The following is an 18626-nucleotide window of genomic DNA, read 5'->3' on the forward strand; positions in this document are numbered from 1 at the left end:
GCTTTTCCAAATTCTTCTAACTTGGATTGGGAAAATATTTTTAAGGTAATTTATTATCATTTCCAATGCAAACCATTAGGTTTGACTTGAAAAGAAGTCAGCTCCTTGTTTATCTCAGCTCTTCAAAAAATCTGGCTTCTCTTTGGTCTGCTGGGCATTTGAAACTCCATCTGTGAAATTTCTGTCCTGTAAAGGATGGATAGTAGACAGTCAGTTTAAAACAAACTGTGAGGAAACAGTCAAGTGTTTATATTCTAACTTTTCTATTTTGCAAGGATTTGTATTATTAATGTGAAAGACACAAGCTATATCTGGAGTACGAGTTTTATTTTTACTCTCTGCATGCCATGCTGCACATGTGTAAGTGTCAGTATGGGGTGTGTGGAGTAATATTGAATGCCTTCTGTCACTACACACATAGATCCATGAGTGTAATGGATTTCAGTTGATGTGTGTATGTATAAATATACAAGTAGAAAAATAAATTTCCAGTCATTACTTTGGTCAAGCTGTTCTTTTAGCAGACTTCAGTAAAAGAAAACTGTTCTCAAACAGATTAATCTGAAGAGTTACCTTTCTTTCTGTTTGTATGTGGCTTTACAAGGCCATTGCAGTTTGTTTTTTCACAGTAGCTATTTAGAGATCTTAAAGTTTATAAAGATTGTTTTTTTTCCTAATAATATATGTATAAATGCTAGAAGACAGCAATTAATCTTTAGCTTGCAGATACTTCTGTTTCCATTGGAGTGTGTGGGGAAGGTTGCATTTGGATTTTTAGTACAATGGTTGTGTAAAATTATGACCGTAGTGTGTTAATGCAATGCCATGTTGCTGTTCTTGCATGTACATTTTAATTGTATGGAAATCCATTTAGCCTCTATCATGTGCCACTGAGATCAGCTGTAGATATATATGGAGTAATATGGGACAAGACAGATCTATAGCAGTATCCCTTATGAGGCATGGGAGACTTCTATGAAATGATCTCCAACTGTTCAGCAACTGAGAGTTTTAGTTGATTTTTCTGAATTGGAGATATTTCAGTTCTGGAGCGAGGTAACTGTAGAGAAAGGTGCAGATTACCTAAATGATCTCATAAAACATTTTGAAGTTGCAGTGTTGTGTGTGGGAAATAAGCTTCTCGGAGAGTAGGATCTATGGCTCAATTTTAAAAAAGAAATCTATTAGAAGAAACAATATATAGATAAATAGAAAAGAAACATAGTCAATCTCTTTTCAATGTATATCTAATTAGGTAAAAAACTTGCATAATGATTACTTGGGAAAATAACCTTTTATTATAGCACTTTCTGTTACAGACATTTCAGTACAGTATTAATGGAAGAAGACAGTTATTGTGTAGTGTTCATTTTAGCACGTGAGATGCAGATGATCATCTGCTCCTGCAAAGGTGCTCTTCTAATCACATTTTTGATTAAAAAAAGAAAATATTTTTCATTGCTAGAGATGATTATTGCCAGTTTTTTTTTAAGCCTTATCATGTATCTCTGGAGAGGCAGGCAGAATTTGGCTTATTGAGACTGTGTTGAAAAGAAACCACTTAAGCATTATACTTAGGATGAATCAGCCTAGAAGTTTCATGTCAGTTGGAATCAACATGATGACACAGCTAAGGCAGAGCATACCGTAATGCATTTCTTCCAGCTCTGGATGTTAGTTAGAAAGGGAGCAGATCAAAGACAGTTGGAAATCAGCTGATGGAAGATAGAGGTGGAGAAGTTAAATCTGATTGCATCTTACTAGTGAGCGTGTAGGCCTTGATCAGTTGGGGAGGACAATTAGTACAACCTTTGCCTGAAATATACTACAGAGAAGAACACAGTATACACTGGTTGAAGGCTGAAAGTACAACAGCAGGATAAATACTAGGCATTGCATGGTTTTTATTTGCTTTTGTCAGCAAGAAGCCAAGAACCACAGTGTAGCTATTTTGTCGTTTGTTTCCTATACAGATCAGGTAGAACTTCAAGAAGCATCTCAGTTTGTTTTCAAAAGTTAAATAGCTATGCTTGTCATATTCAACATGTATTTGGGTTTGTGAATGACATAAACAAGCTAGTGTATTGTACCGTTCTCAGTAGGTCTTTATAATTAGGAACTAGGAGAAACTTCCATTATTTTTGTGATTTTAAAAAAGGAAACTTTGGTTTAAAACAACCTCATAGGGAAGAACATGTGGATGAAGTGACTTCTCACCCAAAGATAGAGTTTTTTATATTATCAAAGCATTTTTTTAGAACCTCTCCTTTTCTTGTTTGAATGTAATCATGTGAAGTTGTAGAACAGCTTGTACACAGCCTATTTCTCTAAAGAAGTGCATTTGCTTTTTCCATTCCCTCAGCACTTGAAGTAGGGAAATAAAAGTATAAAAGAACCTGATTTCTGTGAGGTGGAGGAAAAATGCCTAGGAATTACAGAAATAAACCCATCTGATAGTGATGAACTTCAAGAAAGACTCTCCAGGCATTCTTTTTAGGTGTTTTCCTTCTCCTAGTATATTCATGAACATTTTAAGAATATTTGCAAAGCTCTGCTGAGTTAGACTAACAGTCCATGGAGCACAGCATGAGTCTGTACAGTTTCAGCAATCTGTTTCCTTCATGCTGTCCAGCAACCATGCTATTTTAAGGGTGTCCCTGTCCCATTTAGTGTCCACGTATGAACACACTGAGCCTGATAATGATACTGTCGATGCTATATGGTCCACTGTTAGAGCATGTAATGTTATCATTATTATCTACTAATCACTATATATAATATTTATGTACTGGAATATGTTGTTTGCAACATCATGAAAACATGTAAAGGTCAAAATATTTTTTTAATGTACAGTAAGAAGTTTAGAATCATGTTCCTCTGAGAAGGGCTGCTCTGTGATTTCAGTCAGCTGCATACGTTTGTCAGCATTGCAGCACAGACTTATTAAGGAGGACCTGAAGTATAGCAGTGTGGCTTTCTGGTTTTTATGGCTGCTCCTTCAAAGCAGGAGAGAAAACATGACATGCTTACAATTAATCAGTGGTGGATACCAGCTTGTGAGGATAGAAGCATACTGTTATTGCCTAAAGAAGGTGTTAGTACTGCTATGGTTCTTGACAGCAAAAGCAACTAGCTCGTATCTGAGGTGATTGAGAAGGGGCAGGCAGCATGAGGGTTCAAGAGAAGAATGGCATGTTGAAAGAGACCTCATTATAGGTAAGAACTCTCCAGAGCCTTCAGGAAGGTGTTGCAGAAACTCCTGGATAAAATGAAGGAAGCTGAGCAGTGAAGATGTTGTGTTTGTGGCCTTGGGTGAATCTTCTGTGCTGTCACACTCTTGTATTTAGTGTTTGGAGGGAGACATTTAGCAATTCTGATGCTTCCAAATGCTGACTGTCGTCACAGACAGAGCCCTAGCATTCATGAAATATGTATACAATTTCCTCTCAAATCCATAAATGAGCAGTGACAGCATGATTTACATATGTGTCTAACAGAGAAAAATGAGCATAATTAATGTTCAGATCTTGTGTGGCTAGTAGTTTTGGATCCTTCACTGACCTACTTTGAGTGATAATTACTCATGTTGCCTTTTAGATACCACATGTGCAACTTGCTGATGCGTTTACTTGTTAAAAAGAATAATGAAAAGATCCTCTTCTCTGTTATATAGTGTCCTATGTGTGGAGTATGGTTATGTATCTAAAAAAGTAAGGCTTGGCAGGTCCAGTTACTGAGTTCCACCAGGAAAGGGAGATGTTTTTAGCCGGAGTGTTGAGCTATCAACAGTGTAATCATAGAATCATATAATGGCCTGGGTTGAAAAGGACCACAATGATCATCGACTTTCCACCCCCATGCTATATGCAGGGTTGCCAACCACCAGACCAGGCTGCCCAGAGCCACATCCAGCCCGGCCTTGAATGCCTTCAGGGATGGGGCATCCACAGCCTCCTTGGGCAACCTGTTCCAGTGCGTCACCACCCTCTGTGTAAAAAACTTTCTCCTAATATCTAACCTAAACCTTCCCTGTCCAATTTTAAAACCATTCCCCTTTGTTCTATCACTATCTGCCCTCGTAAACAGCCATTGCCCCTCCTGTTTATATGCTCCCTTCAAGTATTGGAAGGCCACAATGAGGTCTCCCCGGTGCCTTCTTTTTTCCAATCTAAACAAGTCCAGTTCCCTCAACCTTTCCTCATAGGAGAGGTGCTCCAGTCCTCTGTTCACCTTGTTGGTCCTCCTGTGAACCTGCTGCAAGAGCTCCACATACTTCCTGTAATGGGGGCCCCAAGCCTGGGTGCAGAACTCCAGATGGGACTTCATAAGAGCTGAGCAGAGGGTAATATGAGGTAACAGTGAGATTTGCTACAAAAGAAGAGTAACCGTTACCCAAAGTAAGGTCTATGTATCAGTGTGTGTTGGCCAAGATAGCCAGATGTACAGTAAGATCTTCTGCAATCAGGACAACAGTAACAATGTGTTATGAAGTTCGAGTATCTTTCCTATCCCAATGTGCTTAAAGAGAGGTAGTGAGAGATTTCTTCCATATTGTGTGGCTTAATTTGGACGAGTCTTCAGTGGATGGGAGGCTGAGTGATGTAAAACATGGGGATTTGTCAGCTACTGTTTCTGCCAAAGCAGGCTGGGAACAGATCAGGATAATTCAGAACAAGGAAGGTTTATCTGCCTGTCTCTTTCTGTGCTTTTCAGTGCTATATAAGTATCCTAATGGCTGATAGGTGTTTTTCTCTCCATTAGTATCATCTATTTCCCTTCTCAGCTAATGGCACTGGCACCCTTTGTGGTACCTCTGAGTGTGTGGAAGAGGGGAAAAGGAACTGCAGTCATGGCAAAGTGGCTTTTACTTGTTTTTCAATATCAAAGTTGTGTGGCTGCAATTATCATTTGATGCATCAAAGTTTTAGTGAATAGTCATATTTTCTGCTGTAAAGTGAGCATTTTTGTATTATATTGCAGTTTGCATAGTCCACATCTTTTAGGCAGCTGTTAAGCACTTATTATGGCTCATGTTGCTGAAGAATGTAGCATATAAAAAAAAAAAAAAAAGCTGATTATGACAAATCTCTAACAATGTTACCACCAGACAGTGAAGGGGAAAAAAGAAAAATATGTTTATTAAACTGCTCTGTACTTAAATAACATGTGAACACTTTGTCCCTCATGTTCTAATACTTAATATTATGGAATTGTTTGCAGGGAGGCAGCTTCCTGTTGTGTCTTTGTCAGACAGAGAAGGGCTGAGGGCTGCAGAATTTGGGAGAACTCTACAGGTAGGAACCAGGAGCTGGGATGTGATGGAAGCAGACAGTCAAGTGTCAGTGCTGCTGAAAATAACATTGCTGTAGGCTCTGAAAAGGACGTGAGTTGCAGATTAGAAAAATGCTGACTTAGCTAAAGCCAAAGCATGGAAGGAAAGACCTGCCTTGAAAAAAAGTTCTGAGTTCAGAGTCCTTTAGTTTCTTACAAAATTCTCCATGCCTTGGTATGTCCTGCTTAATATTCTTGTTTCTTTAGGGTCACATCACAGTTGCTGAGTCACCATAGCTCCTTTTGCAGTCACTGGAGGGACGCAGGCACCTCGAGAGTGGTTACACTGATCTGCTTTGCACTCTGCTGAGTGGAGAGGAATTGCCTTTACAATGAATGCTTCAGTCTAGTTTTTGTGAAAAGCCTGGAGACAAGGCCCATTGTTTTGATCTGTGCTTCCCCAGCCTTGTTCTCAAACTCAATAGGGATGATTTCTATTGCAGTCACTTAAATTACAGTGAATTATACTAAATTATTGTCTTCATCTAGGAACGTGGTCATGAAATTAATTGTGTAATGTGGACATGATAGTACTTGGAATTACCGTCCAAATTCTGAATCACGCAGAAATGAAGCTACAGAAGAAGAAGATGCTTTGAAACATTCTCTAATGGGTAAAAACTGAACAAAAGCAATGCATTTCTGAGTAGGCAATAGAAACTGTTGGGTCCACACTGTTAACACAGCCCACCCTGTTAGGTTACTAGACTTTGTTTTCCAGAGCCTTCATTAAGTTTGTAGTTTGTAGAAATAGTTCTGTTGATGTTACTGATCTCCAACTTAGGGCCTGCTTTTTCTTCCTACCCAAACAAGTGTTTGTGCATCCTGAATATTATTTTCACCACTGCTCCTTGTGCAGTAAAATAAATAGCAATAAAATGATGATTTATGCTAAGGTTTTTGTAGCACAATATTCCATCTTGCTAAACTGTTTCTTGCATTTGTTCAGAAAGTCACAGACACTCTACTGACCATTGCCTATGTGATCTTTAAGGTCCTTTCCAACCCAAGCCATTCTATATTTCTCTGATTAAGAAAAAGGAGAGATTGTGAAGACCATCACTGCATGAGATGGAATCAGCAAACTTTTCCTCTAGGCTAAAAGCCAAGCTGAAAGTAAAGGAAGTCAAAAACAACAAACACCCATAAGGCAGTGACTAATAGCCCCGAAGGTGCTAGATGATGTAAAAGAGCAGCATTACATATAGCACATGGTCTGTGATCACTGAAGCTAAATAACAACTCAGGAAAGGTGTCTGCTTCCGTGATACATTTCATTCATGCTAAATTGAAAGCAATCAACATTACATAAAAGCCTAGAGTGTTGTTATGATTTGTTTTGGTTACGGGTTATTTTCTAATATTATTAGAAAAACAATAGAAGTCACCTCACATATCTTCCCTTCATTTGATGTGAAGTTAAGAATATGCTCTAGAAAAAGGAGCAGCATGTTAAGCCACTTGGCCCACTGAAGGAGCTGAAGGGCTCTTGTTATACTTATGTAAGTATGTGTGATTGCCTTTACATGCTGCTGGTGGAACCAGCATTTTGGCTACATTTGTAGAGATCTGTCAGAGAATGGGAATTCTGGTCACAACTCTGTGACAGTCAGTGTTGAGACATGAAGTCCATCAAGCTCTTGGAGACAGAAGGCAAAGAAAGGAATACAGGAAACAGCTGTAGCAGGTTGAATCTGCTCTGATAGAAAAGTTCTATTTAGAAAAGCAGAAGAAAGAAATTTAAGTGAAAAAGAATTAAAGTATTTGTGTTCACTTTTGTGAGGAGAGAAAGGTTGGTGGAACAGTGGGGTAAGAATAGCAGGCTTTTGAAAAGACTGCTTCACCAAGCTTAGGTAACTGGTAGGTAGCGGTGCTTAGGAAAACAGCATGAAAAGTAGGACAGTTGGCAGTTACTAAAAGAAATCACTAAATGCACAATAGCAAATTAGCTGATGTGTACAGAAAATAAAAGCACTATAGGAGACCAGTAAGAATTTATCAGCATTTCTTTCTTTTAACCTTTCAGAAAGCCTTCATAAAGGTGAAACAAAAATTCACAACTGTGGTACAAGTATTTAACTGTAAGCTTAGAAAGATTGATGTGGCATGGCAAGGACCAGACTGTGCTGAGAGGAGAGAGAAATAGGATAGAAAAATATTTAATGTATTTATAAAGTGAAGAAAATACTGACCTAGAGAAATACGGAACAGTTGTATTAATGTTGATACCCAGAATGATTCCAGAACTGAGCAGTAGGAACCAATGTTGAAATACCTAGAACCCAGTAGCATAAAAAAGGTGGCCAACTTGGACTGGGCCACAGAAATTCATATTAATAAAATCTCTAACAAAATAACTGGGGTTGGAAGGGAAAAGCAGTAGATACCACTGTGTCTTTTGTAAGGATTGATGTGGTTCCATGTGATATCCTTGTGAGGAAAATGTGGAAATTAACTGAAACTTCACATGAAAAGTAAAGCAGATAACCATATTTTCATAAAACTGAACTCAAGGAACAGTAATAAGTAGCCCACTTTTTGGCTGGCTGAACTGATTGAAACGGGCATCTGCTGTTGGCCTGTTACTACTCAATGTCTTTGGTGATGAAACAGAGTTTACATTACAAGTTGTGGCTTGTGACACACGGGCTACATAAGATGGACTTACCTTCACTGGGAGATTTTTGGGAGTAGGTTAAACAAGTATCTGTCAAAGACCACCCAGATGTTCTGGATCCCCACTCAGTGCAAATACAGTGAACCAGATTGTTTCTCAGAGTCCTCCCCTTCCTCTCACAATGATACTTTTTCACAACTATCATTTGTGCATGCCTTAAGCTGTGCATATGTGATATGTACATGATGTCTGTGCAGCCTGTGAAGATGAAGGAAGTAGTAGTAGTCGTTCAAATCCAAGTTACTGAAGTAAGATGAAAGTGCCTTCACAACAGCAGGATGCAAGCAGATGTCACCTGACAGCTTAGCACAGATGCATACATCAGGAGCATTTGGGTGACTAAAGGCTGTAACAGACCTAACAAAAGCGTGACTAATAGTTCACTTAAACGTGATGCTGCTGCTGAATCATTCAATGGGCTTCGGTATCAAGAAGAGCTGAACACAGAAATATATCAGCTGGGTCAGATGAAGAATGAGTAAGATCTCTAAAGAGCACCTGCATGACTGTGATGTGATGGCAATTTCAACTGACGTGTGTTAGAATCGTGCTATTTTATAAATCTATTGCAGAAGATCGTTTTGCATACTAATAGCTCAATTACAGCAGCACAAGCTTGTGTCAGATGGGTGGGTGGAGGACTATGTGTCATCCCAGGATGAGTCTTTGCCTTTTGACTGCCAGGAAATTGTAAGGGAGGAGCCCTTCAGAACCCCTGAAGAAGAAATAAGGGCATTTCAGATGGATCAAGCCTCCTTTCAGGTCCTTCCTTTTGGTCTGAATATGCAAGAAATCCTCAGTCCTTCTCCCTGATGTCTGAATGTCCAGATTGAGGACTGAGTATTTTTAAATTCAAATATTATTAGCCAGAGACAAATACAGCTTCAAATGGACCTCTGGAGGTTACTGGGCCCACCTCCCACCTCAAGGATAATTTATGTTACAAGTTTGCACAAGGTCTTTTCCATTCACGTTTTGAGAATCTCCAGGGACCTAGATACTATAGGCTTGCTTAGCAAAGCTTAACCACTCTCAGTGGAAAAAATTCTTTGTGTCCAGCTGGAATCCACCATCTTGCACCTGGTGACTGTTGCTTTTCATCCTTTTGCTGTGTACTTCTGGGAATCTCCAGTCTTCTCCAGCCCCTGTTCGGTAGATCAAAGATTTCATTTTACCCCTCTTTGTTTGCTTTTGTTTGCAGATAATAGCATTCTATCAGAGCAGGCCCTGTAAATAGTGCCAGTTACTGAAAATAGCTGTATGTCAAAAGGAAACAATTGAAGTGACTAACTTTAAATGGATGGAAATTGCTAATGTACAAATCTATCACGATGATGTTTCTGAACACTTTATCGCTAATATTTTCCCCTTCCATGTCTCACTTTGTAAGAGTCTGTCTCTTTAAACTAATTTTATTCAAATATTAAAAAGGAAAGTGTTTTTTTTCCTACCTTTTATTGGGAAAATGTAACATTTGGAGACTTCCTGAAAACAGATCAAACTGAAGGACCCACTTGACTTTTTTCTTGCAAGCATTTCAAGTACCAGAGTATTCCTGATATCTGAGTACTGAACTGAGAAACTCAATTCAAATTACGGTTTTAACTATTTGAGACCTAACAAATGCCACCACCTCTTTTTCCATATCCAGTTCCCCTCCGGGTATTACTGGATGTTTAAAGTAGGTTTTATAAAACTGATACAGTAAATATCTGTGCATTCTGGGGAGAGTGTATGTGAGAGATACATGGAATTATTACCCTATTCTCCCAGGAGAGCCCATGTCTCAAGACAGGTTGAAGGACACTTGTATCAGTTTGATCAGTACCCTGTTGCATGCCTCAGGTAGGCACTTAGCTTCTGAGTTTTCCGTGCATTTCTTGTTGAAGCTTATAGCACTCTTCATCAGTGTATTTGGAAGAGATTTTAACAAATGCTGTGGAGTCATGACATGAACTATTTGGCTGTGTATTTGCACAATAGCTACCAATACCTCTATCCTCTAGATGCTTCGCAGGAAAGTAGAGAGGTCACTTGAAAAATGTATCTCTGTTGCCTTTGTGATTCCTTGTCATACAAGCATTGCAGTTGGCTAAATTCAAATGCAGCAGCTTTGGCAGGAGGTTGCACAGATTTTGCTGTGCACAAATTGCTACTAAGAAACTGCAGAGTTCATAATTTAAAGCTGCAGTATTTATTAGCACCCCAGAAAGCTTCCAGCCTGGCAGTAGTAACAAATAATATTTGTCCCATAGTCTTATTGAAGGATTAAATGATCTAAATCACATTTTCTTTTTAAATTATTATTATTATTTTAATTTTATGCTGTGGTCCAGATCTTGTTCAACATCTTCAAGGGTCCAGAACTGCATTAAGCAGTACTTTTCTGTAGCCTCTGCTTTGAAATAGAAGAGTGGAACCTGGCTTATACTGAGAGGGACTTTCTTTATGCTGTGTTTGTGATAAGCTTGTTTTGAAAGCACATGCAATTTTATAGCCTTTGTCAGGAGAAAGAATCACTGTTTGACCTTTAGATGTATGTATTTATGTGTAGTTACACACGTGGCTGCAGCGACATGTGGCACCTTTGCCTGAAAAGATAGGCAGTAGAAACAAGAAATAAAACTGGTAGCAACATTTTACCTGGATTTGTTTGGCCTGTAGAAAAGTAGAACAGGGTTAATGCCAACATGTGTCATCTGTGTCGTCATCATCCCCCCCCCCCCCTTCCCCACCCCACACAGCTTGGAGCATACAGATACAGTGTCGGCCATAATCTCCTTTTCTAATTGTGGTTTGTATTTTCATAATCCCTTTTCTTCCTTTTAGCTGTTTCCATTCTATTTTTTTTAGGTTGCCTTTTATTGCTTTTGGTTCCCCCCCCCCCCCCCCCCAATCAGAAATTGTCTGATGTAAGTACAGCTTTCTGAGAAAGAGGTAGTAAAAGCAAATTTGCCCTGTACATACAAGAACCTGTGTCTGTGAGATCCTGAGCTGACCTCTGCCTAAACGCTGCTCTGCCTCCAAATCAGATGGGACACCCACTGGGATGTGGGCGACTTTTGTTTTTCTGTTCAAGACCTTCTCAGGTGCACAGGTGCCAGGTGCAATTTTGCTATGGCCTAAAATTACTACAGTTGTAGTATCTTACTTCACCTGGAATTTCATTTTCATCTAATAAAATGGATAGTTATCTTATAACAGGTACTCATAGCTTACAGGAGAGATAGAAAAATTAGTTAAGGCAACATGTTTAAGAAAGTAAAAATAAACATTCTTTTCCCAGTCAATTAAATTCAGCATTATTTACTGCCTAAGTATTGAAGAAGGTGATTTCTGTGGTGTTTTTTCCTTCTCCCACATTCAGAGAGGTTATATGCCTTTCCTGGGTTAGTTTTCTTTACCTTCAGCAAACAGTCTCTCAGATGACAGATTCTGTAACAAAAACTGAAGACCTACCCAAGTGAAGCAAAATTTGCATGCTAGATTGTGATAAGTACCAGAATGGCTAAAGACGGCAAATTCAATCCTGTTTGGGAATCTGACCCTGATCCCACAAAGCACTTAATCTCATCATTTAAGCGTATGATTTTTTCTCTTCTCTAAGCATGTGTATTGTTGCAGTACAGTTTAGTGAGATTAAGAGAACACCAAGAGTTTTGCCATACAGAAATATGGTAAAATGTCTTATGAAGTTGTTTATTTTTGTATAGAAGCTACCAGATAGTACATTGCAAATACAGATAACACAGTGTAAAACAGAGTTTGTTTCATTATTTTATTGGAAGTAGCTACTCACATGAAGGGTAGTGGTTCTTCAGTCAGTGAGTGTGGTTGGGGGGTGCAGAGTAAGTATCTTTATAGATACGGATTTAAGAACTGATTTCATCTATTCAGGTACTAAACTGCTGCAGACTGAGAAAACTTACATTATTGCTTGTTCCTGCTGAAAACTGTTGAAAAATAAAAATGAACATATGAAATGTTGCAACGTAAGCTGATTTGCTGATATTGTGCGCTTGATGATCTTTTTAGAGAGCTAGGTCTGGAATCTTAACAGGACTTAGGCAGAAGAAAGGACTGCCAACAGTAGGTTGTGGCTCTTTTCATCTGGAGCTGACGGGGTTGATGCTGCAGGGGCTATGAGTCTTACATTCTTGGCTTACCCTGTTTCAGTAGAAAATGAGCTTTCCATCACACTTCCATTATATTCTATGAAGCCCAGCCCTTGCATATAACATTTTTCTACAGTAAAAGTTAAACACCACTTGGCAAAGGCAAGTTTTGCTCTGGGAGACTTTTCTATCAAGGGAATGTCTGATGGCTGAAGTCCATTTCACATTGTATTTAGCTTTCATACCTGAGAATTGATGCTGTAATAATCCATGTCACTGATGAGTTCCACATGATGAATATAATAAGCAATTAGTGTGCCCCACAGAACATGCTTTCACAGCAAATTTATTGCTCTATAAGCTAATTCCATTTCAGTGACAGGCAATCATTTATATAGGAAAACAAAGAAATAGACTGCTGTACTTGCATTTGGGCAAGAAAAATTAAATGCAGAAAGTAGTGGGGAAAAATAACACAAGTTGCTGATTTTGTTGTTGCTATAAATAGTAGACATGAACAAATCTGAGGTTTGTAAATAAGGAGCTCAAAAACTACTGTAAACTAAAACCAGGTGGCTGCTTCAACACTTCTTAATTCCTTTTTATGTTCCCATGATCTTTTGCAGCTGTGCAATGGTGGATCTGTGACTGATCTTGTGAAAGGATTTCTGAAGAGAGGTGAAAGAATGAATGAACTTATAATTGCTTACATCTTACACGAAGCTCTGATGGTAAGATAAGCTGTCAGTGAAAGGACAGTCAATATTCAGTAAATGTTTTTTCATTGAATGAATGATTTCTCCCCTAACAGCATATTATGGCAGCGTGTAATGAAGTCAAAGTAATGTGTATTTCAGAGAACAAATCATCTGTTTGTTTAATTATTAGGAGAATAGAAATTGATTTCTGAATATTGATTTATTTCTTCAGTAAATATAGTTCTGCATCAAAATTTATTTTATTTTGAGAAATTGCAGAAGTACACCCAAAATACTATTTAACTGCTTATGTCTGGTTACGAGTTCTTTTTATAGCAAAATGATCATCAGATCTAGTGAGATCAAATGCTTAAACAAACTGGCTAATCAAAATCAAGTATCTTCCTTTCTCATTATCTTTAACTGGAACTTGACTTTCTACTGCGGAATTATTGGCAGGCTTTAGCAGTTTTTGTCTTAGTTCATACTCTAAAGGTGTAATATATAGCATAGACTTATAGTGCTTTTTTTTCTTCTATTATCTTAAAGATTCTATTTGATGTAATGCCAAGCAATTAAAAGGTATAAATTCCTCATAGCGTGCAAAGCATCTTCCCAGAAAGAATGGCATCTCTGTAGTTTTTGACTAAAAGAATATATTTTTTAGTTTTTTCATTCTCGTCTGATTTTTCTGTTTCTGCAAATGCAATACAGAGCACAAAGCTGTTAGTAAATGTTCATGTTTACATCTCATCTTCCAGGGACTTCAGCATTTACATGAAAACAAAACTATCCACCGTGACATCAAGGGAAATAATATCCTTTTGACCACTGAAGGAGGAGTCAAGCTTGTGGATTTTGGTACGTAGCTTTATTTACATACACACCTAACGCTGTGCATCTGAAGAATGAAAAAATAAAGTAATGGAAACAAATCAGAAAAGATGAAATATATTGACTTCTTAATAAGATTTAAAATCACTTGGATAACTTAAGTTACTTTTGAACTTGACAGAAATAAAATATTCGCTGACTCAGTGTTTTTTTTTCCCAGCTTTGGAATTTAAATCCACTTTACTAACACTGTTTAGATAGCATGGCTATAGAGTAGAAGTTTTAACATGGTGTGAGTGTCAAATGCTTTGGGGCAGACACAGTAAGTGAAGTGGCAAAACAAGTTAATAGGGTTCAAAGAAAGGTTGGTGTTTAGACCTTCCAGACTGTGTATTGGTTCAATGAAGTCAAAAGCTGACAGTCTAAAGCCTTCTTTTGTAGCAAAAAGGGCTTAGACCTTAGCAGAAATTGTGAAGAATAGGAGAGTTCCATCTCAGTCTGACTTGCTTCATTAGTTTGATTTGAAATGAAATGGGGCACTTCTTGAAGGCAGCAAATGGGAGTATGTTGTATGGGTAATTCCCACTTTGCAGATTCTGTGAAGAGTAACAGATTATTGGTTGGCAACTCTAAACCTAAGACTTATCATTTTAAAGGCTCTGATCAAGTCTGTTAGATCTTAAGTGATGAATGCTGAATGCTGTCATCTGGTTTTACTACCTGAAGGCAAGAAGCAGTGAAATAGGTAAATGATGCAACCATACAACAGTGATTTTCCTTACACTTTCCTTATTGACTGTTACTTTATGTAAGGGGGGGGTATGAAAATTTGCAATGCATCAATGCATGTAATTGTGAACTGTTATTTTCTGGTAGCATGCTGTCTTCTAATAATTAAATTTAATTTGTAGGTCACTACTTGATAGCACTGCAGCCAATTTGTAAATATCATGATTCCATTTGTAAGATGGAAAATCTTCATTTTCCTTTACCCTCCAATCATGTTGATGAGATATATTCAATTGATTCATAAATGTTTAAGCTAATAATAGGATTTTAACTTCATTTACTGTAGTGTCTTCCTGCCAGTAGATTGCATTTGTACAACTTTCTTACTTAGCACACAGAACCCCACAATTATTAGGGTTACTAATTCTGAAAATCTATGTGCTTATGTTCATTTTTTTTCATTCTTCAGATAAAATTTTCATTTACATTGCCTCCAGATCTACAATTCTATCTGCCATGCACTTACTAGTACTTTATGAATATCTGAAAGTTTAACGTGAGGCAAAATCAATATTTTTATCCATAGGTTTTTAATGTGTCACGAATGCTATTTTCTAAGGTGATGAAGGCAGTTAGAGCTGTGGAGGATCAATGCTTCTGAAAATTAATTCACATATGCAGATGCCAAAATGTACAAGCCGGAGGCGTGAGGACTTTAATTCTTTATTCCCCAGTTACTACCATCTACTATTAGGGCTGTAATTGAAAAATAATCTTAAAATCTTGTGGGAAAGATTGTGTTGCCAAAACAGATGAGAAAGTGTGCAAAAAACAAGTTGACATACAAGCGTGTTTATGTGGGTTGAACAGAGGCCAGTAGTCCTTCCAAGGGAAAGTAGGAACTGCACCCTAAATTAAGAATTTCTTTTTTTCTTTCTTTTTGCCCTCATCCTCTCCCCAAGCCAATCTGCAGCTACAAATGTGTAGTTTCAGATGGGGAAAAAAAAATATGCGATCTTCACAAAATCATCCAGGAATACCTACTAGTCACCCTTCAGGCTGATGTCTAAAGTATTCAGATGGGATTTGGGAGATTTGTGTATTCTACTTAAGAGGATTTAAGCCCACAGTAATCAGATTCCAAGAGTACTTTTTAGCCAAGAATGTGATTTGATAAAATCTCCCATGTTGACACAGGTACAGACTCTTACACACAAACATTTATTGGATCAGGACTGAAATTCTTTGCCACTTTTTTATTTTTCTAAATATGCCTATGAATCTACAGGCTGCACTATGATACAGTTGCATAGGCACAATCTCTTTCTTTCTCTGCTAGTATATACTCAGTAGAAACTACATTTTTCTTTTATGTTGAACCAATTATTCCATGAGGCCAAACATACAAGAAACATGACCAGCAAACAAACAAACAAACAAAAAAAAACAGCCACACAATCACACAGCCCTTTCTAGCATGTACATGGCTTTTCTATGCAGGGAGCAGAGGCAGTGGGTTATGGACTTCTTCAACCTGCAAACACAATTGAGAGAGGAAATAAGCCTTTCCTAAGACAATTTTGGCTGTGTTGTTCTCCTGTATGCTGGTGGATGATGAGATGATCCTGAAGAACCCTTTGCTCACTGCTCCTCATATTTTTTATACTGGCTTGTTTATAAACAGATGTGTAAAACCTAGATCTGAAAAACTGACTTGTGAAGTGCCTTATGGAACACAGTACCAAAAAGTCATACATATTATTCCTATAAAATATACATATTGTCAAACCCTGTGTGTTGAATGGTCATGTTGTATTTGTGTCATTGTGTCACTTTTTCTTTCTAGAGCCTTTAATAGGCACAAGCACAGATAGCTTTCAATGAATTAAGTCACCTTTGAGAATGACTTATTTCTTCTTTTTTGTACTGTAGTGTGTCACAACTGTGAGTCCTTTCCTGCACAGTAGTATTGACTTGTATTGACTTTCTAGAAGCTTCATTTTGTTACCCAGTTTTCAAGTAAAACAATTTGTAGGAGCTGTTTTCTGGCCATTTTGTCATGGGAATTTATGTGTGCTGTGATCATAGTTTCTGAATACTGCATAACATGTAATGGATGGCCTCACAACACTGTACAAGGAATCAAGTTACTATAATTCTAGCTACAAAATGGAGATCCAAAACACTGAGAAACCGAGTTGTTTGATGGAATGCAGAAAGTCTCCCAGAATCTTAAGTCATAACAACAAACTTAAAGCAGTCATAGCTGTTTGTCTGCCTTTAGAAAACATATTGATAGTTAATAAGATGAGAAAGACTGTGAAATAATACCATGACGTTGCCTCAAGCAGATTGTTATCAGCGTAATTTTTGCTTTTGTTCAAAATTCTGCTGCAATAATGTTTAATCTGTATAGAACTCTATCTGTTAATATTCCCATGTCTTGGAAACAGACCCAATTAGGGGATTAATGATCAAATCAAGGAAGCATTGATAGTATCTCTATACTGATGCTTCTGGAGCTAAATTGCTTGTCAAAGAGTCATCAAACAGATATTTTAGTTTAAACTGCTCAAGCCAGAAGTTTGAAATACTGTTACCAGGGAAGCATCCTCTCCCTGCACAATAATCCAGTACAATAACTTAGATCAGCAGAGATAAACAAAATCATTCTTTTTGACTACAGATAACGAGAAGTACCTAAGGGGATCATCAGTAAGCCAATCCCATGGTCATGGTTTCAGTCCCCGAATTCATTTAGCTCCTAGATATGCTATAAAGTCTCTGTTTTCCTCTGTGAGAAAAGAAGGTTGACTGAAGGCAATCTAGTCACCTAAACATCTGTGGGAATTAGCCATTTGGCTGTTCTGTTTGGCTGTTGTGGAGGAAAACATTTGAGGAAAGATGATACACCTGAGAATGGCAACAAATGCTCCAAGTTTGCCCTTGCAGCGTGGATGCAAATAAAAACAATTTAAAGGATGAAAGCTATTTAATATATTAAAGTAAAAGAATCGGAGACAGGCAAGGTGTGAATAGAATTCCATTTTTATAAATATTCTTAATTATACTTACAGCTACTCATTACTTTTCTATGCAGGGAATGTTTTTGTTCTCACTGTTTAGAAGTCCTTTGTATGTGTATCTCAGTTTTCTGGTTGTTTGCAGTGGATTCAATAAATTTTAACCACTGCACGTGCAGATAAGCACTTAGTAATTATTTTTTCAAAAAGTTCTAACAAATAAATCCAAATGAATTAAATGCTAGATAACTTTGGAAGTCTTGTGACTTCTGCTGCCTAAATATCTTTCAGTGTCTGACCTTGTTTCACCAGTCCAAAAAAATGGCCTGAAGTCACTTGTATGCATAACACACCACATCTATAATAAAAATTAATATATTAATCTGCATCTTATAATGTGTAACCAATGGAACGGCAAGCTGTGTGTATAGTATCTACGCATACTGACAAATAGGTGCATATTTGAATAGATTCTCTTAATTTGGGTTCTTTTCTCAAAATCAGGTTGCTGAATGAGGCCTTCCGCCTACAAAATAACATTAGACTAAGATAGAATTCAGATTCCTTTGGAAAGTCTGACATGTCAAATAATATGCTGTTCCAAAATGGGAGAAAAACTTAGCTGTATTATTATTATCATTGTTATTTAAATTTTGCTTTGACAAAGCCCAGGTAAAATTTCACTTTGAAAAATGTAATATGATTCTGAAGTCTTCTCTTAGTGAGCCTGGAATTTTTTGAGTCCGAGCTTTTAATGCTTAAGTGTTTTTGAAAGAGGGACATCCCTGATGTCACAGCTTTATGTCATCAAGGTAGGCAGAGGTGAATTGTGTGTGAGAAAGAACCATTCTTCCCCCAAAAGTTCTGAAATGTCAAAGCCAAGCAGAAATGATTCTTTTAGCTAAAAAGAGGAGAGTACAGTGCTGATGGAAAATTCCTCATCATCTCATTTTTGAGATTTGACCTTGTAGGTGATAGTCTTGAACAAGAGCACAAGTAGATTACATTTATCTGGGGCTGCTGAAGCCTGCTATCACAGACTAATAGTATCTTGGGATGAGCTGCTGTCTCCTTGGAAATGTTTAGGAAATAATGTGTGTATTGTGCTCTATCACTTAGTTTTTCAACACTGCTGCTCCTTTCTGAAGACCATGTGCTTCCATGCATCTGATGAAAATACACTTTTGTACAACATAATTAGTCTCTTGAAGTTATTACC

The 18626-nt window shown here is 37.7% G+C and overlaps 1 protein-coding gene across 3 annotated transcripts in view; it reads left to right on the forward strand.

Annotated features, from left to right (window-relative positions):
- MYO3A (myosin IIIA) overlaps nucleotides 1-18626 on the forward strand; it is a 95223-nt gene that overhangs the window by 12341 nt on the left and 64256 nt on the right. For all 3 annotated transcript variants that reach the window (XM_015853320.3, XM_085538751.1, XM_085538752.1), the window contains 2 exons: nucleotides 12750-12854; nucleotides 13583-13682. In XM_015853320.3, the coding sequence (XP_015708806.2) occupies nucleotides 12750-12854; nucleotides 13583-13682 (205 nt within the window). The remainder of the gene's footprint in view (nucleotides 1-12749; nucleotides 12855-13582; nucleotides 13683-18626) is intronic.

Source organism: Coturnix japonica, chromosome 2, assembly GCF_054131305.1.
Source record: "Coturnix japonica strain WE chromosome 2, WE-NBRP24, whole genome shotgun sequence".
Taxonomy (NCBI): Eukaryota; Metazoa; Chordata; class Aves; order Galliformes; family Phasianidae; genus Coturnix; species Coturnix japonica.